Here is a 26018-nt window from a genome sequence, read left to right as displayed (position 1 = left end):
CTAATGTCATAAAGAGTTGACAACACTAATGAAGGTTGCTGCTTTCGACAACAAAAAAGCTACAACAGGTGGCGCCACTAGTTTCTTCTATTTTCAAAAAGTTTGGTTTCTTTTTGGACAGAGGTCGTAGTAGCATAGCCAAGTGAAAAAACTTCCATAAAAATTCTGCATTTCTATCCATTCAAGATAACCCTGACCCAGGAGGTGTGCCTGCAGGACTTTGAATGTTGACTAACACATTCGCTTTGACATTCCTTGCTTGATTGGAGTTGGTCACTGTAGCTGTGGATGATTTTATGTGGAGATGAGGCTCGCTTTCACCTGAACGGAGCTGTGAATACCAACACTTGTCAGGTATGGGCTATTCAAAACCCTCATGCATTCCAACAGATTCCTTTGCATTCACCCAAAGTTACTTTCTGGTATGGGTTTGCAACTTTATCATTGGACCATTCTTCTTTGAGTACATTTACCAGTTGGGTCCTGTGACCTTCTCAGTTATTGGTGAGAAGTATCACAATATGATAAAAATTCCATTGCGCCACAGCTACAACAGCACCTGTGCATGGATTCAGTTATTTTCATGCAGGATGGAAGCTCCTCCACACATTGGTTGATCTTTACACGAGGTTGTTTGATAACATTTCACAGAAGCCAGAGATTAGCATGTGTTTCTCACTGCATGGCAGCTTCATTCACATGAACCTGATATGACCCCCCCCTGTGACTTCTTACTTTGGGAATTTCTCAAAGTCAGGCTTTATCAGGATCATCTGGATAACTTGCTAGTGCTGAAAGACAGCATAATGCAACATATGCACAACATCAGTCCTGACCAGCTGCATTCTTCTGTTGAACACACTATCCAAAGGATGTTTGTGGCATGCCAGGAAGAATAGCATATTGAACAGTACAGCCTGTGAATGCATAATGGAAGTGAATAAAAATGTGTTATTTATGCTTGTATCTCTTTTCTCCTCCTTACACATTGCAGAAAAATTACTACATGTACATTCAGTACATCATACTGTGCTCCCTGGTGGCGATTTTTGAACTACTTTTTTTTTTTATCTCAGATATCACTTCTTAATGACACACAATGTGTTCCTGCAAAGTTTCACAGCATTTGGATCATTGAGTGCCACTCCACAGGGCCTTAAACAGAATACTTTAATTTTGATCACCTTGTATACACAGTCTTGCCATAAATACTGCTATAACTTCCACACACACTTGTGATGTCCATAGAATTGTGTGAGCCCAGTTCTGTTAGTGGCACTGTGCACATCTAACATTCATGTGTTTATCAGGAGAGAGAGAGAGAGAGAGAGAGAGAGTTGTCTAGCTGTATGGGGTAACATGCAATGAGATTATGAGAACCATGTAGCTGTAATAGCACTTCACAAGGTTGGAACGTAGCTACCTGTTAATTTCAACATGCTAAAACACCCAGGATCAGTAGGATGTTTGTGTATTCGACTATTAACTGTTATAACGATACAGAAGACATACCTAACTGCCAAAGAACATATCTATGCTGCTGCTTTAGGAAGCAACAGCTTGTGAGGATCGTGAAAGCACTCATCCGCTGTAATCCTGTGAGAATGCAGAAAGTGATGTTGTGAGAAATGAATGTTTCCCAGCGAATGATGTTACATGTACTAACTGATGACGTGGGAATGAGAAGCCTATTGTCATTCTACTGGACACTTTCTAATACTACAACTTATGCAGCAGAGGGTAATAAAATCAAAGGCACTTCTCCAGTGGCACACAGCATCACTTTCTGCATTCTTGCAGGATTACAGTGGATGAGTGCCTTCACATCATAATGACATCATTATCTGTGAAACGTTCATCTCTCACAACATCACTTTTTTGCTTTCACACATGCCTGAAGTCTGTAAGGCAAGATGTTGATGGTGGTACTCAAAACATCCAATGGAAACACTGCCTTTGCTCCTTTCAAATCGACTTTCAGGCTGGTGATGCTGGGATGTCATTTCTTGCAGGTTGCTCTTTTAAGAACCAATCACAATTTGAAGTCCAACAGATCGGGTCTTCCAGATGGTGATATGTGGTCGGGCACATTTGCCTCCAACCACTGTGGTGGGGTCCTCGCTTTGTGTGCAGGGGCCGAGTCCTGTTAGAAGGTCCACTGCCTACCTTGAAACAAGGTATTCAGGGTCCATACCACAGGTTCCAGCATGATGTCTTGATACACTTTGGCAGAGGTTTTGACCACTTTCTTGCAGAAATGCAACTTAGATACTCTGTGATGCATCACTCCCCCCACCAAAGCATCCTTGATGCTGGATGATGACCTCTGAATCCTGGGTGCTATGCTATCATCCAGGGTATATGATCATTTTGATAGCTAAACAGCTCTTCAATGCTGAAAATCTTCTCATCTGTGAAGAGGAGTTTAACTGCCAAAGTGAATTCTAGGATGAAGCATATTTATTTTTGAGACAAATCGTTTCAAATCTGATAAAGAACCATTTCATATTGTAAAAAATCATCCACATATCTATACCATAAGATCTGTATGCTAGGTGGTTAAGACTAGTAGTAGATTGCATTGGCTGTAATGTATATAAAGTTTCTAAATACTTGTCATTGTTATTGTGTTTCAGTTATAGCTGTTTGGCTTTTCATCTCGTTATTGTGTTTCTTTACTGGAAAATCTGCTTCTCATATCAAGAATGTAGATTTTAAAACAAAAATTTGTCATCATTATTTAGAACTTTCAGATATTATGATTACTATATCAATACTAATTGATATAGTAATCTCTTTTTCACAAACATTACTTTGATAGATACTGTTAATTTACTTAAACAAGATTTTCCTCTGGAGATTATTAAACTTTTTGACTTTGTAATCCATTGTGGTTATTTCAGTGTACAAGACAAATTATATCAACAGATTAAATGTACATCTTTGGGTAGTTGCCCCCCCCCCCTCTCTCTTTTGTCATTTACTGCATGAAGTGTTTCGAAAGTCATCTCCTTCAAGACATTTCTCTTAAACCTGCAGTATGGTAGAGATTGAGGTGATCAGTTGATTGGATCCTTTCCTGCTGATCTATCTTCTAGAATCAATAATTATTGAGAAACTTGTAGATTTTTAGTTGGTTCTTAATTTGTGAGTATTAAAAAAATAAAAATAAATAAAAAGATGAATATGAATTGAAACTTTTTCTTTGTCACTGATGGCCCTTCAAGACAATATGGAAAGTAATATGTCAGAAAGATGAAAAGAAAGTATAATAAGAAAGGATAAGAGAAAAATTATAACAGGTAAACTTATATATATATATATTTTTTTTTTTTCAGTGTCTTTTAATAGCTTTCTATGTTCTTAACACCTGATGAAGTTGATCCCGACGAAACATGTTGCGTTTTCAAATAAATCTCAATTTGTTATAATTCTCGGATTTTTAGTCAGTTTATATTAAAATGAATATATATATATATATATATATATATATATATATATGTATTATACTTCCTTGTTTATGTTGCCAAAATGATAATTATGAGCAATGGAAGTTCATGAAATATTACTTCTTGGATTCTTAAGATGAAAATGCATTTTTGGATATATCAGATCTGTGCATACCATGAATTTTATTACATAAATATTTTTCTATAAATAAAAGTATACAGTTTCAGATTTTAAAATATTAATCTGACTTATTTAGAAAACTGCATTTTAAGATTATTTTGGTGTTATATTTCAAAATTTGGAAATATATAATTTAAGTGTTTTATTTTCAGATCATCTCTGTACTGTAGTGATATAATGAAGATGATTGATGCACCTGTTATCCATGTAAATGGAGACTATCCTGAGGTATGACTTTTGGACCATTTTTGTTTTGTTTCTTGTTCCTCAGTGTTTTATAATGCATCAACAAAAAGGGATGAACTTTTTATATTTTGTTAGCACTTCAGACATCACATAAATTGAAAATGAATACACTAAACTTGTTCCTCCAGCTTGTGTAAGCAAAGGATTTTACACTATATGGATAGCTGATAAAATTACCACAATATTGAAAATATTTAATGGATATCACTTAAACATTTAATTATTACTATTTTCTTTTACCCATTATCAAAGCCATCAGCAGTGCTGTTGTACAGTGTAGTAAGTCAAAAGTGAAATACTGTTTTGGTTTAAGCAATAAAACACATTATCTTATTTGTATGGCAGTTCACTCTTAGATGTTAAAGTAAGGCAAGAAGCTGATGTAGGATCTGATCATTAATCAGTAACAGCCAAATTCAAATTAATGGGATTTAAAAAAAATTAAAAACTAGCAGTTTTTAATTTTTTTTTTGTGTTTTCCTTCCATTCTTCCATTCCTTCCAATTTTTATCCTTCCATTCTGTTTTCTCCATGTAATGGAGAAAACAGAATGGAAGGATAAAAATTGACATAAAATATGACATGTCTAAATTAAAAATGAATGAAATTAAGAAAAATGTTATGATAAAAAATCGATTTTATGTTTTGGAAAATGAGAAACTAGAAGGTAAGTAGAAAGCCCAGAAGACATGATTGAAATGAAGAGGAAAAAATTTTAAATGGTGTATAATGATGGTTGCAAGAGACTGTTTGGGTGCTTAGGAGGAAAAAGAACTAGGATTGGTTATCAGACTTGACCTGGAGATTCATCGAAGAAAGGCATAAAGTTAAAATAATGTTTGAATACGCTAAATCCCAGAGAGCTAGAGAAATTTATTTAAGCTGTTATACAGAGAAAGACGAGTTAGTTTAAAGATCTCCAAGAGAGGATAAAAGGAATTATGTGAACAGTTTGGGAAAAGAAGCATTAGGGCATATTTGGAAGACCGTACAAGATCACAAGGAAAATATGCTCTGAAGAAAAGAGGCAAGTAAACGCTATAAGAGATAAAGATGATTTGCTGCAAACTGAAGAGAATGTGATTGTGAGAAGATGGAAAGAACACTTTGATGAGATTTTAAATGCAGTAAACAATATAAATGATATAATTAGAAGTTCAGTAATGGAAAAACATCTTGTAAGCATAAATTTAAATATTACATCAGAACCTATATCTAAAAATGAAACAACAAATGTAATGGAGAAAATGAAAAGTGGAAAGACTTTAGGCAATGATAAGTGCAAAGGCTTTTGGAAAATGTTTAAATGCTTAAAATACTTTGTGCTTAAAAATGTTTAAGAGAAAACTAAAGAAACTGCTGCTGATAAACTGCAACTGATCTTTAACAATGTGCTAGAGACTGAAAAGATACCTAAAAAGTGGATAGAAGCAATGATAATTATAATTCCTAAGAAAGGAGATGTCAATAGATCCAAGAATTGGAGGGGAATTAGTCAACTGTCAGTATCTGCAAAAATTTTCTGTAAAATATTGATAAATACAATAATACCTCGATTAATGCTTAGGATGTGTTCCTAGAAGACAATGCACTAAATAAAACAGCATTTAGTGCTTTGTCACAGCAAACAAGTGATTCAGATGTTGCAGAGGTTGCTTCTCTTTTTTTAATCTATCGAACCAACCTCTGCTAGCTGCAAAGTTTTCGCTCGTATCCTCTCTTTGTTTTTGAATGTTATTAAAGATACTTCTGGCCTTTTCCATGATTATTGCCTGACTTAATGGCATGTTGCATTCGGTTTCATCATCAATCCAAATGGAATGACATTTCTTCATTTCCTCTAAAAGCTTCTGGATTGGATTTCCTTTGTTGCAGAAGACATTGTGGTTGTGGTTGCTGAAAAAACACTTAATTTTGTCCTTGTTTTTTAAAATTGTTCATACAGTAGAAGTAGACAAATTTAAAGTGGTTCCAATGTCAACTCAACGTTCACCTTTTTCTAATCACTTCAGCACTTGCATTTTAATGTCGAGCAGAATGCTTTTTTGTATCAATTTTATTTTGTTTTAACCTTCCGCTGATTGGTGTGGGAATAATCACATCATATATGAATCAAGGGAAATATAGCGATAGATTGAATCAGCGTAAATTTAGTTCTTTTTTAGGCTTCGATTAGAACCGCATTATATCGAATCATGGAATATTTAGTGCTTTTTTATGGTTATAACAAATCAGCATTAATCGAGATAGCATTAAACGTAGTCTTACTGTAGGATTAAAATTATGTAGAGAAGATATTAAGGCACAAACAAGCTTGTTTTAGAACAGGTAGGTGTATTTTTACTTTAAGGAACACCAATAATATGTCATTGCATAGAAGTTGGAAGCCAATTATACATAAATTTTGTGGATTTTGCTAAAGCATTTGGCAGTATTGATTGAGAAACATTATGGTTAATTATTAAAAGTTATGGAATTCCCAACAAATATATGAGACTAATCAAAGAAATGTATAAGGAAAGTAAAAGTTGTTATTGCACAGAAACAACATCCGAATGGTTTGAGATAAGATCTGGTGTAAGGCAGGGTTGTGTTATGTCTGAGTTATTGTTTAATATTGTCACTGATTGGATTATGAGAAAAGTTACTTGTGCAAGAAGAGGAATTAAATGGAATTCTATGTCAAAGTTAGAAGATCTAGATTATGCTGATGACATAGTTTTGATCTCATCAGAATACAGCGATATACAAACCAAATCAGAAGACTTATATAAAACAGCTGAAATGTTAGTCTTAAAATAAATATAATTAAAACAAAAGTGCTTAAACTGAAACAGCAGATGTTACAAAGAGATCAAAATCAATCAGCATGTTGCAAAGTTAAGAATTTTACATACTTGTGAGCAGATGTAGATACTAAAAAGGGAAAACTGACAGTGATATAATGCAGAGACTGACAAAAGCTAATACTGCTTTCATAAAACTAAATAATATATAAAAATCTTCAAATTATTATAAAACCAAAATATAGATCTTCAGTAGCAATGTTAAGGCCATGTTATTAATGGATCAGAGACGTAGAATCTGACCAAAAAAATAGGAAGCTAAATTAGTTTAAAAAAAACGCATAAAATAATAAAAATATTTTGACACAACATATAACATACAATGACTTCTATAAGCTAGCTGTGCAAAAAAAAGTATTCACTGATGAAATAAGAAAAATGCAGATGAAAATGTATTGGACATTACTGAGAATGAACAACAGAGATTTTCCTAGAGTGGCCTTGGCATGGATCACAGAAGGAAAACAGAAAAGGGGAAGGTCTGAATTAACTTGGCCAAGAATGACAGAAAAGGAAAGAAGATTGGCTGGCTGGAATAGCTGGAGAGAAGCCAAACTGGTAGCTCAGGAAAGTATCTGGAAGAAACGGATCTCGGCCCAATGTTCCCATGAGGCATGAAGAGATTAGGTAAGTAAATGAGTAGTAATGGCAAATTAGCCAGGTCCAGCATGCTGTTCAAGTTCAGTATGTATTTATATGAATAAATAGAAATATATGTATAATTAAAAATTAAATTAAATGTATAATAAAAAATTAAAAATTAACGGGGTGCTTAAGGGTCAAAGCTGTGTAACTGAGAGGAGACCTCCACATAGCCTTTAAAGGAATTCGGAGAACTGACCAGGGCTTCTGACCTAATGTCCAATCCTCACCTTCTCATGGTGCATCCTGTTGGGTATCTACCTGGATACTGAATGAACGATGATGGGCTGGCAATTTAACATTTAGCCGACCAAATTGTATTCTTATTGGCTTAAAAAAAATACAAAATGATGGTACAACATGACAAAATTTCATGCCGTCTGGGACGTTGCCCGGTTAAACAAAGCCCCCGTTGTTTTTGCCAGGGAACCAGGGTGAACAGCGAAAAGTCAACTAATGGAACAAATCTGAAAACATACCCCAACTCAACATCACCAGAGTTAAAGATCGGTACTATCAACATATGAAGCCTGAATGGCAAAGAAATGGAGCTAGCTGAGGAATTAGATAAATACCAGATCGACATAATAGGGGTGACTGAAACAAAAAAGACCAAAACTGGTGAGATCTTTCTGAGCAATAAATACAAAATGTTATATTCAGGCAATGACAATCAAAGAAAAGAAGGAGTAGCCATAGTATTCAACACAAAATACGAGGCTAATCTTCTTGAATGGCAGGCAGTTTCAAGTAGAGTGATATGGGCAAATATGAGAATAGGGAACTGGACAGTGAGACTTATTTGTGCCTATGGTCCCACAGAAGGTTCTACTAAGGTAGAAGTGGAGGAATTTTTTCATGTTTTAGAGAAAGCAACTGACACAATGAAAAAGGAAAAGTTGGTCCTTGTTGGTTGGGAATCTAAATAGCAGAGGAAATGATTGTCAGACATACAAAAATATTTTGGGAAAATTTGGAGAAAAGAGCAAAGTTAATAATAATGGCAAATACCTGTTGGATTTCTGCTCAGGACATGGACTAGTTATTACAAACACCATGTTCCAACATAAAAATGTGCACAAATTCACATGGAGAGAAGAGGCTAGGAATAAGAAAAGTCTCATTGACTATGTTAGTGTCGATAATGATGTTTTCTCCCTGACACCCGAGTGTACAGAGGATTTGAAATTGGAAGTGATCACTATTTAGTCTTTAGCAGGATAAAATTGAATTTCATATTGAAAATAATAACGTAAGAAAGATTTAAAGCTAATAAAAGTTGAGCAGATGTGAACTGTATACTAAAATACACAAAGATTATTGAAGAAAAAATGAAAGCGTTTGAGAACAGGAACCAAACCTTGGAGATTCAGTGGCAAGCCTTGAAGAAAACATTGATTGATTCAGCCAGAGAGGCATGTGGTGAGGTTGTCTGCAAGGATAGAAAAATCAGAACTCCATGGTGGACACAGGAAGTTAAAGAGACAGTGAAGGAAAAGAAAAAAGCATATCAAAAGTTCCTTGCAAATAAGTCAGCTTGTGCCCTTAGAAAATACAGAGACAAACGTAAGAAAGCTAAACACTGTGTAAAACTAGCTAAACAAAAGTCATGAGAGGACTTTGTCAAGAACATAGAAATTAAATATCAAGAAGGCAGCAAAATATTCTGGAGGTTGTTGAAGAAACTTAGAAATGGAGGAAAGACTGCTGTAAAAGGTGTTAGAGATGATAAAGGTAACAGGAAAATGGGAGAAAAAGATATTCTTGAAGTATAGAGTAATTACTTTGAAAAATTGCTAAATGAAACAAGCAGTGATAGCACAATGGTAAAAAAACACTCAACAAGCATAGAGTGAGGAATGCATATCATTACTTGAGGTAGAAAAAGTCAAAGGCTTGAAATGTGGAAAGGCAGCAGGAGTAGATGATATTTGACCAGAAATGCTGAAGTGTGGTGGTATAAAAGTCTTACTGTGGCTGCAATGCATAGTTCAGAAGGCCTGGACAGAGGGACAAATTCCCGATGATTGGAGTAGAGTTTTCATTGTACCCATATATAAAAAGAGAAATAAAACCGAATCTGAGAATTACAGAGGTATTTCCCTGCTGACTGTTCCTGGTAAGATTTATGCCAGTATACTTGAGAAACTGTTGAGAAGAATTGTGGAAGAAAAGCTTGGTGAAGAACAAGCTGGATTCAGGCCAAGTAGAGGCTGTCAGGATCAGATCTTCACTTTACAACAAATAGTTGAGAAATCATGGGAATATAACAAAAATCTGTATTTAAGTTTTGTCGATCTGGAAAATGCATATGACAAGCTGCCAAGAGAAAAGCTATTCAAAACGCTACAGTTATATGTTGTCAATGGGACATTATATCAAGCAATACTTAGTCTTTATTCGAGTTGTAAGTCAGCAGTTAGAATTGAAGGAAGTACAGGAAGATGGTTTAATGTTAAATCTGGTGTCAGACAAGGATGTACATTATCCCCTCTTTTATTCATTATCTATATGGATCACATTATGAAGGAAAGGGATACTAAACATGATATCAAAATTGGTAATGTTAATGTCAAGTCTTTGCTTTATGCAGACGATGTTATACTTCTAAATAAATCCGCTACAAGCTCAAGATTCCCTGACTAAATTGAATAACTGTTGTAATAGATATGGTATGAAGGTCAGCAATAAAAACACAATGACAATGAAAATAGGCAGAATCGTTGAAAATGTCAGCTGCATTGTGAACGAAGAACCTGTGGAACAAGTAAAACATTTCAACTATTAGTGAAATGTTTTACTTGTTCCACAGTAACAAGTAAAACATCGTTACTGTGGAACAAGTAACAATGTTTTACTTGTTACTTGTTCTAACAAGTAACAATTTTTAGTGTTTCTTGTTAGACTAAAAATTGTCTAACAAGTAATACTAAACTTGTTACTTGTTAGTAACACATTTAGTTACTAAACGTGTAACTTTTAGTAACTAAACGATTTTTAGTGAAGATGGTAAACTAAATACGGAAATAGAACAACAGAATCAACAAATCTGGTATGGTAGGAAGTCAATTGAATAAATTCATATGAAATAAGAGGGAAATTAGTCGTATCACTAAATTAGCTGTATACAAGACACTGTTCAAACCAGTTTTAACTTATGGATCTGAGAGCTGGGTCAGAAGTAAAACACTTGATCAAAGACTAGAGACCGCAGATATGAGACTCCTGAGAAAGATTAGAGGCTTGAAACAGATGGCATCAATGGCGATATCATATTAAAAAGAGGAAATTAGGAAAGAACTTGACATTGTCAGCATCCAGCAATGTGTTAGCTGAGCTAATCTCAGGTGGTATAGTCACTTAAACAGAATGGGAGAAGAAATATTAGCAAAACAAGTGTTCTCTGCCAGGTTGGCAGGAAAATGACCCACAGGAAGACCAAGATATAGGTGGATTGATATGGCACAAAGTGCCTTAGATGATAGAAATATAAGATCTGATAATGTTGGAGTCGTGACAAGTAACAGACTAATTTGGAGGAAAATTGTAGATAGGAAGTTAGTAATGATGTAAATTTTTCATGTAGTACTATCATATCCTGTACACCCCCCTTGAGAGTACATGGCAGGAATTTGATGATGATGCAAAATTTACAGATTTGACATTTATAAGAATCACATCCAAACACTGGGAAAACCCAAGACAGCAGAAATCACAGCCCTCTCTTTCTCTTTTGTTGAACTCTGTCTAGCAGAAATAGTGCTAAGCAATCTATCTCTAGCTTCTGAATTCAAGGTATTTGATGTAATTTTGTTCTTCTTCCAAGCAAATATTGACTGTCCTTTTGGATGAAAGAGGTATGAATGAACATGATATCTGGTAAACCTCTTGCATAGAACCTTTCTTTTAACAAAAATAAAAGAAATCTGCATGAATAAGGTATTTGGTAAACTCTTGCATGTTCAAAACATTTAACAAAGTTAAATATTTTATGTAGGAATTTATTCACCTTACATTTCATCAGGTTCTTGCAAAATTACTAATTTCCTGTTTATAGATGGTTCTAAGTTGGTAAGAACTATTAGGAGTAGAGCAGTATGACTTTACAAGAGGATTTTAATAGGGAGTGGGGTTGGCAGTTTAGTGTTGCAGTGTGTAAGGTTTAAAAATTTGGAATGCAAAATGGGATGTAGCGTTTACTCTTGGTGAAGGATATATTGGAACAGGTGGAGGAATAAGAGATCTAGGGATGATGGTGAATAGGGATCAAAGATTTAGAGGACACATTGCTAACATTGTGAGGACAGCACAACAAATTCTGGCAATGATACTGAGGACACTGACTAATAGAAGTAAGAAGATTATGGTTCCATTGTATAAGGCACAAATTTGGTCTTCTGGTTTTCAAAAAAAGATTAAGAGATATTTGAAAGGGTACACAGGCAAATCATATATTTGCACTCTATATTGTTAGAGCAAAATACCTAGAACATAACATGTATTACTTATATAATTTTATTAAATCACAGAGAAGGCCTTTACTCCATTTGGCATATTCTTTTGAAAATTCTACATTATGAAATAGCTATGATTGACTGCATCCTAGAATTCAGTGGAGCATGGAATGAGACAGGGGTTGCAGGCTCCATAATTATTATTTAATTGTATCCTCAGATGTCATAAACAAAGATCTATGATAGAGGACATAGTGATTCTAAATTTGGCAATAGCATTAATCTTGCAGAGAACACATCAATCTTTTGGTCTTTTGGCTGATTTCTCTCTTATTCAATATAAATTTATTTATCTGACTTCTCACAACTCTAGCCTTACTTATTCTGTTATCTGTTTCCATATTTAATTTACCATCTCTGCATTTGTACCTAAAAGGCTAAAATGTGTAACTTGTTCTATATGTTTACTAAGAATGTAGTTGATGGTCAACTCACACTATAGCAAACAACTCATAGTGATTGCCGAAATAGTTTGTGATAGTAAATAGTTTGTTGTTGTGAATTTTCTTTGGCATAGTAATGTAGCAATGAGGCTTTGGCTGGGAGTTTTGATACTTTGCTACAGTGAGTAAGTTTGTTATTTATTTATTTTTTTTATTTTTTTTGCTATAGTGAAAATTAATTTCCTTTAATGTTTTCATTGTTTTAGTCTTCTTATTGCTGATTTTCATACCAAATTTGTCACAATCATTATTTCATTTGGCTTATGTTCTTGAAGGCTTGCAGCAGAGTTGCTTAAGAGGATAATATCATCTGTCTTTAATTAATTTTAATATTTCTAATTTAATAGCAGGTTTTATAAGCACTTGCTTTAGTCCATGCAGATTATTATTAATAAAGTGGAGACATTTTTCAATTCATTGTTATACCTAATTTAATATCAAACCTTTTTCTTTAATGATAGTAAATGGGATAATAATAACTATAAAACAGCAAAAAAATTACACAACCACCACAGTAATGTAGTTATCGTGTAATTTTAATTTTAGATTTAACAAAACCTTTAATGAAAGTACAAATATTTTGTACTGAAAATAATAGTATATCATCACTGTGTGGAAACAACAAGCAAATCAAAGAATGGATATACAAGGTACATACAATTAGTTTATCAATTTAAAATGGTTGCTGAATGCTAGAAATTAATATTAAAAATAAATAATATTAAAACTATTTTTGATATTTATGTAAAATGAGAATTTCCCAAGTTTTTTTTTTTTTTTTTTTTTTGGGGGGGGGGGGGGAAGTCATTCCAGTTCAGATTAGGCCAGTGTAAAAGAGTTTCACAACTTCCTTTGGAAAGGTGTTCATATTTGAAACTGCTTTTATGGAGAAATCTTTATCCTACAGGATAGTGTCGATAATATGCTGTGCCAGACCAGACCAGACTTTTGAGGTGTCACATATTCAGTGTTTAGTATTGATGTTCATTAATTCTTTTTTCTACACAATGGTGATGTACTGTTATTTTCAGTATGAAATATTTGTACTTGCATTAAAGTTTATTATTGTGGTTATTGTGTAATTTTTTGTAGATCAAACTTTTTTTTAATACATGTTTTCATTTGAATTGCTAATACAAAAGATATTTTTTGTTCCATATAAGGTTCCATTTATACTATAAATCGTTGCATTAATTGAGTTCATTCGCCCAAAATTCAATTTCTTTTTTCTCTGTTCATACATTTTTTTTTTGAGTTCAACAAAACTTAAATATTATTATTCAGGCCTCCATGGAGTCAAAAGACTCATCGTGGAAGGTCCTTCCTAAGAACATAAAGTCTGTCAAGATTCATCGAGGGGAGGTTCCCCCCCCCCCACTAAGAAACACAAAGTCTATTATACCACTCCTTAAACTCGTTGACCGTTCTCGCTCTCACCACTCCATCAGGCAATGCATTTCACGGTTCAACCACTCTCCACACAAAGAAACCACTCCTCACCCTCCTCCTCACAGTTTCCTTTCGTAACTTCCAGGGATGGCTTATCACTCCTTTCCGCTGTTCAACCAAGCGAAAGAACTCCCCAGTGTCAACCCTGTAACCACCTCTCAACAGTTTAAAAGTCTCAATCATATCACCTCTCCTTCTTCTATCCACCAAACTCTGCAGTCCACATTCATTCCTATGACTTTTCAACTGTTTGTTGTAATGCAAGAATTCAACATTGGCAACTGCTGTTTTAAATCTAGTTGTGCCATACTGCTTCAGATGATAAATATCCATTATTATTTTATAGCCAAATAGCAAGCAGTGTTCAAATTCCCAATTATGTTTACATTAAATTCTTCCTGGAAGATTTATTTTTATTTTTTTAATTGGCACAATAAGAGATCTTTTCTGTGCGTCTGAGTGGTCTTGCCATCCAGCTTTGTGGATTATGCAGTATTGATGCTGCAAGCTTTAATACCTATATTTTAGGTGGAATCTTGTATCATCTACAATATTCCATCTAATCTTTTCATAAGCACTATCTTTCCACATTTCAGATATCTTATAGCTTTTTCTACTCAAAGTATTGTTATGTGATCATTTATTCCATCTGAATAATGCCAATGTTCATTATGTCAATTAATAATTTTTTTTAAATAATTCAGACAAAAATGCTATAATTATACTGTGGAAATGTGACATTATACACAGTAATATTTAGCATATGCTAAATATTATTTTTAGTGAGCAGCTCAAATTGCAAGATGTATGGAAAATAGTTTGATGTAAAGCCGGTTTTAAGACAAGAGTACATACATGCATTGTTATTCATCATCTATGTGGATCACATTATGAAGGCAGGTAAAATATTTGTATAAAGTAAATGCTCAGCCCTTTACTTTATGCAAACATTATACTCCTGAATAAATTCACTACAATGTTCAGTACTCTTTAACTAAATTGAATAATTGCATTAACAAATCTGTTATATAAATCAGCAATAAAAATACAAAAAACCTCTAAAAATAGGCAGGAACACAGAAAATGTCACTTGCATCCTCAATGGAAAATTTCGAGAATAAGTAAAACATTTCAGCTATTTTGGCACAATTTTTAGTGAAGATGAAAAAATCATTATAAACAATAGAATTACAAAACGTGTGTTGAGGCTTAAGTGCTGTGAGGACATTATGTAGGAGACATAATGGAATATATACAGCACTTGGAAAGGATTAAAACTGGTTTTAATACTTCCAATATTTCATCTCAGTCACTGAGACATCTTTAGGGATTACAAAAAAACTAATGTAACATACACTCAAATACAACACAGTACTAAACCGAACATGTGGGTGACTCTAAAGTCCTATCTAGGTGGTGTGCCCTCTATGGGTGATTGTAGGTGGCCTAGAATGTAAGGTGGGATTTCTGATCATTAATGTTTCCCAAATTTTTGGAAGTTTAATGCAAATGTATTTTATTTAGATTCGGTTGATTTCTGTGTGCTGCTGCAGATTCTAAAAATAGTCTTCCTTTTTTGAATTTACTATGGTGGAGCATGGTGGTTTTTTCCAGGAGATCCTGTGGATTATATCCGAAACATGGTTTTCCAGGCCAGACTGATCATAGTCATAATTGCAGATGTATGATTTGTATTCTTCTAAGCAGATGGTTGCTGATCTACCTGTCTGTCCAAAGTATGCCAGCTTGCAGGAACAAGGTACTTTATCAACTCCAGGCACTGAGAGAGGAGGGAGCTGATCTTTGGTATAAAGGATATGGGTAGCAAGTTTGCGGTGGGCTTAAATGCTATATTTAATGCCAGAATGATATAATGAAGACTCAGAGGAAAACCAAGATTTAGGTGGATTTATAATTAGTAATGCCTTAGAAAGTTGCAGTATAAACTCTTATATTTTCAAAGACCAACCAATAACATTAATTTGGAAGAAAAGTATTGATAGCAAGCTAGTAATGAGGTCAAATTCATTTTTTGTTACTGTCTTCGTATCCTTTACATCCTCCTTGAAGATACATATTAGGAATGATGATGATTACTCCACACCAAAAGATGATTTAAAACACCTCAAGAATATCCTTGTTTTCATTTTTTATATTACTTTTTCATGATCTCTGGTTCATTTTGTGATATACCGTTTCGTTTATTTCTTAGTAGATTCCAGAACATTTTCTATCTGTGTTGGCATTTTTGGGATTCTTACTTTGAATTTTTGTTTATCTGCTTTTACCCATAAGCTTTCCTTCATTTTTCTGTGTACTTTCTAGAAGCATGTGCTGATTTAATAGCAAAGAACATTTCATACGATTTTTTTCTTTTTATGCACTTCTTCAACTTCCTGTGTCCACATTGCATTTTTCATTTTTTTATATTTACACAATTTTACCACATGCTTCCTTGCCTTGGCCAATTCCATCAACATTTTCTTCAGATTTTGCTACCCAATGCCTGACATTCAGTTTTTGAACTTTTTCCTTTTTTTTACCTCAATTATAGTTATACATTTCATTGTATAACTTGCACATTTTCACATGTGCAAGTTGTTCGATGTTGATTTCTTTTCAAAACTTTTGTAAATTTTATTTTTTATTTTTTTGAATGTAGTGCTTTTTTTTCCCCACTAGATATTGGTCACCTTTAGTTTCAATTCTTTATGTATCTTGGATCAGTTTAAAGACATCAACAATTTTCTAAGACTTTTCTTGTCTTGTATTTTTATGTGAATTCATGCTGCTTTCATTTATGCATATTTTTATGCATAAATGAACATGATGATAGGGATGGCAGTTCATATCCTGAACAAATCTGGCAGTTACTTATCATTAGTATTGTTCTACTTTCTTGTCCTTCAAGTTTTTCAGAATTTTTTTTTTTTTTTGTCGGGGGTGGGGGGGGTATTTCCATTTTTTGCTGTTCATCTCTTCATTGAGAACTAGTTTTTTCTTTCATTCTTTATATTGTTTGCCTCATGTAATTATTCAGTTAAATTATTCTAATTATTTCCTATTTTTGAAATTTGGCCATGCTGCTCTGCTTAAAATTGGCTCACATTCAAGAAGTTTGTGTTTCGTTTTGAACTTCAGCATGTGAGCGTTGTTTGAAAAGTTTGGTAAAAAAAATAAGTTAAGCATATTTTTTTGGAAAAAAAATCACATTTATTTCTCAACATAGTCTTCATCGAGGTCTACACATTTGGTCCAGTGAGTTTCCAATTTTTTCGCCCATCTAAAAAGTAGGATTTGTCAAATTGTTCAAAATAGTCATTGACAGCCTTGATGACATCCTTGTTCGAAGAAATTTTTTCCCACCAAGCCAAATTTTAAGTTTGGGAACAAGAAGTCATACAGGGCCAAGTTTGGTGAATACGGTGGATGTGGAACCAATTCGAACCTCAATTCGTGCAATTTTGCCATTGCAATGGCCGATGTGTGGGATGGTGCATTGTCTTGATGAAAGAGCACTACTTTTTGTGCACCAATCTTGGCCTTTTTTTCTCAAGTTCTTCTTTTAAATAGTCCAACAATGATGAATAATAGATTCCTATTATTGTCCTACCCTTTTCTAAATAGTCTATCATGATAATTCCTCGGGAATCCTAAAAAACAGTGGCCATCACCTTCTCAGCTGACAAAACGATCTTTGCTTTTTTTCGGTGCCCTTTTACCAGACATTGTCCACTATTTTGACTGCTGTCTGGATCCACGTTTCACCTAAAGTCACGAATCGACGCAAAAAAATCTTGCGAATTGCGATTAAACATCGCCAAACATTGCGTTGAAATGTCTTTTTGCGTGCGTTTTTGATCAACAGTCAACAATTGCGGCACCCATTACACACACAGCTTTTTCACGTGCAATTTTTGTGCAGGATATTATTATACCGTTCAGTTGAGATGCCTACAACCTCATGCACTTTCACTTGGCGGTTTCCATAATGATGCCATGGATTTTTTCAATAATTTCTTTCGTTGTGACCTCAGTCAGGCATCCGGAGCATGCTTCATCTTCGATGGACTTATGACCACATTTAAACTCATTTATCCAAAAATAAATAGGCTTTAATGGTGGTGCAGAGTCCCCATGAAAGTCAGTCGGCTTTGATCTGCGCAGCCATTCACTTCTTCAAATAAGTGTTTTATCACTGCATGAAACTCATTTTTCGCCATATTTATGAAAAATGCGAACACAGTCATTTTAAATGTTTGCCAAATGAGAACTACGCATCACACGTGGCTAAAATTTTTCCAGGATCATGAAAAATACGATACATGCTAACACTGGTATGAAAATGAATTGTGTCACTGTCTGTTGCAAATTTACCCAACTTTTCAAACAACCCTTGTAGAAGACTTATATGTTGGTTAAACATGATAATTAATACTTAAGGAATTGACAGCATACACTAGAATATAAATTAAATTAACTTTAATATATACTTTCCGATATTTTGGCAATGTCACATTGCCATCTTCATAGGAACTTAAGATAAAGACACGTGCACGCAAGTACTACATAACAGCAAATGAGAAACGAAGCAAGGAAACTACTGTTTTCCTAAAGTCCTGATGGTGCCCCCCCCCCCCCCCCCGGAAGTCTATATTAGGTGTTCTTGGCCTTTGGGCTGAAGTTCTTCTGACGTATGTTCCATAAATTTAGGGCAGTCTCATGCCTCCAAATTTGTTGAGGTTTGGCATGTTCCTAAGGGCTGAGGCTGATTCCATGAATAGTCTTTCATATTTGAACTTGCTGCAGTGTATTACTGTGGCGAGTATCCAGAGAATGGTCTGAAAGCCCAGAGTGACTGTACTGGTGAAATCAGATGTAGTCCTTGTGTTCTGAGATTCTTGATATTTGCTGTCCTGCCTGTTTGGCCAAAGTAGGACAATTTACAGCTGCAAGGGACCTGGTATACACCAGGTAGATCTAGGGGAAGTGGTTTGGTCTTTAGTGGAGCGGATAAGGGATGCCAATTTTCTATATGGTCTGTAACAAGTGGTCAAGTCATGTTTTTTTAGGATTTTGTTGATTTTTCCGAGGTACCTCGATTTAGGGATTGGTGATGGATTTAGAGTAATCTTTTTTGTGAAGGGGGAGGTGGGTTGTGGATATCTGGTTTTAGTATTGTTTGGATTTGGGGGGGTGGGGGTAGCCATTGGCTGAGAAAGTGTTAAGGATGTGATTTAGTTCAGTGATTAGGTCTTGGTCATTTGAACAGATTAGTTTAGCCCTGTTGAACAGTGTCTTAATAACTTCATATTGTTGTGAGGGGGGGGGGGGTTGTTGGTGAATGTATCTGCCTGTATGGGTGGGTTTTCTATAAACTGAGAAAACCAAGGTTCCATCAGGTTAGTGGGTGACTTGTGTCTAGGAAGGGGAGGCTATTGTTTTCCTCTTTTTCCAGGGTGAACTTGATTCTAGTGTTGGTTGTCTAAGTGTGTTAGGAAGGAGATAAGTGTATCCGGGCCATGTGGCCAAATAGCGAACCCATCATCAACGTAGCGAAGTCATATGGTAGGCTTTTGTAGGCAGAGTTTAAGGCTTTCTCTTCAAAAGTCTCCATAAAGAAGTTCGCCAAGGGTGGGGAAAGTAGTGAGCCCATGACTGTCCCCCTCTATCTGTTTGTTGAATTTTTCCTGCCAAACGAAATAGCCTGCGTTCATTGTGAACTGAAATAGGGCTGGGATATCAGGAGGAAATTTAGCTTGGATTAGGTTTCTTTGAGAGGGACATTTGTGAATAAGGAGGAGATGTCAAAACTGACCATTATGTCATTATGTTGGAGTGTAAGGTTTTCTATACTGGCTTTGAAGTGGGCTGAGTTTTTTATGTGTGATGGAGTGTTGCCAGTATAGTGTGAGAGCGCTTTGGCTAAATATTTAGCTAGTTTGTAAGTGGGGGAATCAATGCCATCCACTGTTGGACGCAATGGCACAATTTCTTTATGTATTTTCGGGAGCCCACATATATGGTGGGGGGGATCTAAAGTTATATGGTTTTAGTCTGTTAGTAATCTCTACAGGTCAAGAAGTGACCTTCTTAAAGAGCCTATGGAGGTTTCTAATTTGTGAGTTGGTGGGATTGTATTCAATGGGGAAGTAAGTAGCTCGATCTAATAGTAAAGCCTTCAGCTTACCTGTGTAGTCGGTATGATTGAATACCACAGTGGCATTCCCCTTATCCGCTTTGGTGATAACTATTTCTTTGTTTTTTTTTCATTTCCTGTAGAGACTTGTATTCACTAATGGATATGTTGGTCTTTGGTGGTTTTGCTTTTGTGAGAACATAAACTACATCCAATCTAATATCGTTGGCGATGTGGTTTGGAAGGTGGCGAATCCCGCATTCAATCTTGATCATTAATTCCTCGGCCGGTAATTTCCTAGGAGCAATGGCAAAGTTATGACCACATGACAGAGCACTGAGTGCTTCAGGCTTCAAGATAACTGAAGAAAGGTTAACTACAGTGTTGGTTTGTAGTTTTGTTTTGGACGTCGAGTTCCTTTTTAATTTATCAAACTTGTTCTAGACCTACCTGGTGTATACCAGATCCCTTGCAGCTGTAAATTGTCCTACTTTGGCCAAACAGGCAGGACAGCAAATATCAGAATCTCAGAACCCAAGGACTACATCTGATTTCACCATTACAGTCACTCCAGGCTTGCAGATCATGCTCTTTTCCACATGATCTGCAAGCTCTTTTCTGCATGATCATGCTCTTTTCTGCATGATACTCGCCACAGAATAAAGTGGAAGAAAGCCACAGTAATACACTGCAGCAAGTTCAAATATGAAAGACTATTCATGGAATCAGCCTCAGCCCTTAGGAACATGCCAAACCTCAACAAATTTGGATGCATGAGACTGCCCCAAATTTGGGAAACATACATCAGAAGAACTTCAGCCCAAAGGCCAAGAACACCTAATATAGCCTGCCAGGGACACCATCAGGACTTTAGGAAAATGGTAGCTTCCTCACTTCATTTCTCATTTGCTGTTATGTAGCACTTGTGTGCACGTGTCTTTATCTTAAGTTCCCATGAAGATGGCAACATGATGTTGCCAAAATATCGGAAAGTATATATTAAAGTTGATTTAATTTATATTTCTAGTGTGCGCTGTCAATTCCTTAAGTATTAATTATCATTTTTCAAACAACCCTCGTGTTAGGCAATCTTTCCAAGAAGAAAAAACCTTTCTTTTTTATTCCTTCGTGTATTTTTTTTTCATCTTGTATACTATGATGTTTCATTTAGTGCACACATCAGCACAGAATGTACTTTATGTTGACTTTATGCTATTTTTGCTTTGTGGGATGAATTTTAACAAAACATTTTCTACAACTTTTTGCCAGCCTGGTTGTCTAAGTGATTAGTGCATTCGCTCTCCAACCAACAAATCGATGGTTTGAATTCCACCATAGGCATGGATGTTTTGTGATTGTCCTTAGGTGGGAGACAAATTTCATCATCCAATGTGAGACCACCACCCTGCTTATTAGGAGGCCTGAAGTGGCTTGAAAAATTTTCATTTTTTGCCTGTAGAGTAAGATTTCCAGACGATGCAAAAAATAAATAATAATGTAAAATAATATAAAATTAATAAAAATATAAAAAAATCCATAGCCCACTCATAGCACTATAAGCTTACACTCTTTCATGAGAGGGAATCACATAAAAAAGTTAATTGGCAAGAAAATATATATATAATTAACTGACAGACACAGTATTCATTTTGTGCCCTTTATCACCTAAGTGTTCAAGAATTGCAACCACGAACTAAACTTTAGTCTTCATTCTTTCCTGCTATTTCTTGTATGTGATTTTTTTTATAATTTAAGTTTCGTAGATCTAGAAAAGGCATATGACAAGTGCCCAAAGAAAATCTGTTCAAAACCCTAAAGTTATATGGTATAAATGGGACATTATATCAAGCAATACATACTATAGTATGTATTGCTTGATTTGCACCCATGAAAGATTCATGTAAACCTATAGTACATTCACATAACTGGTGGGCAATGGATATTTTTTTTACTCTATTTTTTATGATTCCTTTAAAAATAAAATAAAATAAATCAACTAATGCCTTTTATTCTGTTTTAGGGAGTAGGCAAGGCCTTTATACCCCATCTAGCTTTTGGAGACTGAGTGGGCAGTTCAATCTCCACCAGTAGCCAATCGGAGATAGCTTGCCCATGTCTATCACTAATTATAGCAGCCACCGATGAAGAGGCCAGCAAACAAGTGCTGCCATCTCTTGGTACCTAACCCTAACAAGATATGTCACTGTCTGAAATAATGTGGGTACTATGATCGATTTTCTTGAATTTACTGGATGAAAAACCCGAGTTTCAAGGAGGAAAAACCCACTTGGCCGTGCCAGAGATCGACTAACTCAGGAACTGGTCGAAGTTAATTTCTTATTTGCACAGTTTGATAGTTAGCACTGCAATATAAATACAGGAAAATCAAAGTAGCGATATAAGCATTTCCGAGTGAATAATAGCTCGTGTGTTGTACTACAACACAGTGTGGAAAAATCAAGGTTTTTTGAACAGAAATCACAAAAAAATGCAATTTTTAGTAAAGTGCACAAACGCATTATTTTCATGTTTTTTTACATAAGAATGCTATCAATTGAAGCAATTTGGGTGTATTTTTATTTACCTGGTCTTAGAAATCCTACTCTAGACACCAAACAGAACTTTTTCAAGTCAATTTATGCCTCCAACAAGTGCTTTGGTAGAAAGCATGATGATAGAAAACAACAGGAATGCAGTCAGGAATACATATCAATTCATTGAGGTAGAAAAGCCATCAAAAACGTGAAATGTGGAAAAGCAGCTGGAATTATTATTAATTATTATAATATGACACCTCCAGGGAGTCCAAAAGACTCATCGAAGGAGAGTGTGCCAGCAGCATCAAATGATTGACTCCTTTCCAGTTACTAACTCTTGCTTAACTTTTTTCGTGAGCCATTAGTAGCAAAGGCTCTACTGATCGACCAACCTTGCTGGCAAAGGTTGGTCGATTGGAATATATGATATTCAACCAGAAATACTCAAATATGGTGGTATAAAAATTCTGCAATGGCTATACAGCATAAATCAGAAGGCCTAGTGAGAGAGTCAAATTCCAGATAACTGGAGTAGAGTTCTTGTAGTACCATCTATAAAATGTGAAATAAAACGTAATGTGAGAATTATAGAAGTATTTTCCTACTGAGTGTTTCTGGTAAGATTTATACAAGTATTCTGAAGAAACAGCTAAGAAAAATTGTAGAATGGAAGCATGGGAAAGAACAAGGTGGATTCAGGCTAAGTAGAAGTCATCAGGATTAAATTTTCACTTTAAAACAAATAGTGGGGAGTCTTGGGAATGTAACAAGTGTCTGTATTTAAGTTTCGTAGATCTAGAAAAGGCATATGACAAGTGCCCAAAGAAAATCTGTTCAAAACCCTAAAGTTATATGGTATAAATGGGACATTATATCAAGCAATACATACTATAGTCTATTTAAGCCATAGGTCAGCAGTTAGAATTGAAGGAGGTACAGGAAGATGGTTTGAGGTAGAATAAGGTGTATGAGAAGGGTGCACATTATCTCCACTACTGTTCATTATCTATATAGATCACATTATGGAAGAATGTAGTATTAAATCTGATATCAAAATTGATGTTAATCTCAGCTCTTTACTTTATGCAGATAATGTTCTACTTCTAAATAAATCCACTACAACTCTGCAAGATTCCCTGACTAAATTTAATAATTGTAATAAATTCGGTATGAAAATAAGCAATAAAAAGACAAAGATAATCAAAATAGGGAAACCCTTGAATTACCCATTGAATTCTTCTGAAAGGTTATATCAAAAGCTGCAAGAAGCATTGAAACAGTCAAATCAAATGTAGAAAGTTTTTCATTTAGTTCTAAATTAAATTAAATATGCCAAAAAATTATATTCTTGTTTAATCCTTATCCAAGTGTATGCAAACAAAATTTGCAAGTGAAGTATCTTCATGACCAGGCTATTTGTATGTAGAGGGTAATGACCTCACATCAGTTGCCTTAGTGAGCTCACATCAGTTCCTAATCAGTTCCTCACATCAGTTTCCATAATGCAAAGCACACACATTTTCAGATGTGTAGAATGCAGTGCAATGCATTATGGGTAGAGCCACTACCCAGACCAGTTTTGACCTTTATTGAGGTCTCATCAGTGGGAACTAGTCCCAGAAGAGATGCCAATATTGAAATAATGCCGATGTCATTCTTTCCCATGTAGAAGTAATGAAAAGCTGTATCAACTTATTATTACAATACTTTGAATTAGAGATATATGTAGAAAGTTTTTTTTTTTTTTTAATTGGTTATTATTATTATTATTATTCAGGCCTCCATGGAGTCAAAAGACTCATCGCGGGAGATCCTTCCTAAGAAACACAAAGCCTATCAAGACTCAGCAAAAGAACTCCCCAGTGTCAACTCTGTAACCACCTCTCAACAGTTTACAAGTCTTAATCATATCACCTCTCCTTCTTCTATCCACCAAACTCTGCAGTCCACATTCTCTCATCCGATCTTCATAACTAACATTGTACAGTCCTCAAACCATCTTTGTTATCCGCCTTTGTACCCTTTCCACAGTTAATTTATCCCCTTCAAATCCTGGGGAACAAATCTGAGAACAATAGTGTGGTCTGATCAGAGTCTTATACAACAGAATGATAACTCTTTTATCTGTGCAGGTCAGTGTCCTTCTCATTATTGCAGCAATCCTCTGTATTATTTTCACCACCTTTGTAATATGTCCCCTAAATTTCAGGTTTCTATCAATCATCAACCCCAGATCTCTTGTCTCCCTGCTTCCTCCAGCATAGCTCCTCCCATAGAGTATGCAGCATCCTATCAATGTGTCCCAAACCTCAAGACCGTACATTTTGCTGCATTAAACCAAAAAACCCCATTCATTTGCCCATATATCTAGCTTATTCAAATCCTCTGACAGGGCTACCACATCTACACTATTACTAATAACCCTTCCCAGCTTTGCATTATCTGCAAACAACTGAATATCCCTTTGCAATCCACTGACAGTGTCATTGATATAAAGGTTAAACAATATAGGTCCCAGTACTGAGCTCTGTGGAACCCCACTTGTAACCCTCTGCCTCTTTGATATTGCTCCACCATACACAACTCTCTCTGATACCTATCAGACAGCTAATCCTGAATCCAGTTGACCAATCTGACATCCAGACCCATGTGCTGCAACTTGAATATCAGCTTATCATGTGGCACCCTGTCAAATGCCTTTGCTAAGTCTAGGAAAATGGCAGTATATGTCTTTCCCTCATCTAATGCTCTTGTAATTTTATCATAAAAGGCTAGCATTCAAGAGCGCCCCTTCACAAATCCATGTTGACTCTCACAGATAACATTACCCTCATCTGCCCAATGCTGTATACGGTCCCTCACTACTTTCTCCAAGATCTTACTAACTACTGATGACACACAAACTGGCCTATAATTAGACACTTCCAGTCTGCTACTGCCCTTATGCAATGGCACTATCTTACCTTCCATCCATTCCACAGGTACCTTTCCCGCAGCCATACTTTCATTGAAAAGCCAGGTCAGACACTGTCAGTTCCTTAGCACATTTTCTCTCAAAACTCATGGTGAAATACCATCCAGTCCCACAGCTTTACTAGCACCCAGAGTACTCGGTATGTGGAACACGCTCTCCTCCTGCACCTCTAAACTTTGAACCTGCCCTATTCCTCTAGCATTAAAACTGATTCCTCCAGGATGAAATACTCCAATAAAGTGTTCATTGAACAATTCCACTATGTCCTCTGCATCAGTCACTCTATTCCTATTTTTATCCCACGGTGTCATTCTTCCACAGTCATTTCTCCTCCTACTGGCCACATATCTAAAACATTCCCTAGGATTTTCCTTGAATCTAAGGGCCAGTCTTTTCTCATATTCCAGTTTTGCCTTCCTTACCATACTAGTCACTCTCCTGGCCTGTGTCTTATATTCTTCATGCACCTTCTCTTCACCTGTCTCCTTATATCTCTTCCATAGCCTCTTTTTCTCATGCAGTTCCTGTTTAATATTGTTTGTCATCAACTTTACACCCAATTGTGTCCTCTTCTTCACTCATGGAATACAGCTTACCA

The 26018-nt window shown here is 35.4% G+C and overlaps 1 protein-coding gene across 3 annotated transcripts in view; it reads left to right on the top strand.

Annotated features, from left to right (window-relative positions):
- The window catches only part of LOC150102443 (2-oxoadipate dehydrogenase complex component E1), a 481556-nt gene that overhangs the window by 206790 nt on the left and 248748 nt on the right, over window positions 1-26018 (top strand). For all 3 annotated transcript variants that reach the window (XM_090399364.1, XM_090399362.1, XM_090399363.1), the window contains exon 11: window positions 3783-3858. In XM_090399364.1, coding sequence (XP_090255490.1) covers window positions 3783-3858 — 76 coding nt within the window. The remainder of the gene's footprint in view (window positions 1-3782; window positions 3859-26018) is intronic.

Source organism: Typopeltis vanoorti, chromosome 10, assembly GCF_054136105.1.
Source record: "Typopeltis vanoorti isolate ZY-2024b chromosome 10, IOZ_Tvanoo_1.0, whole genome shotgun sequence".
Lineage (NCBI taxonomy): Eukaryota > Metazoa > Arthropoda > Arachnida > Uropygi > Thelyphonidae > Typopeltis > Typopeltis vanoorti.
Note: the sequence above shows the minus strand (reverse complement) of the source record. Positions and strands in the feature narration are given on the sequence as shown.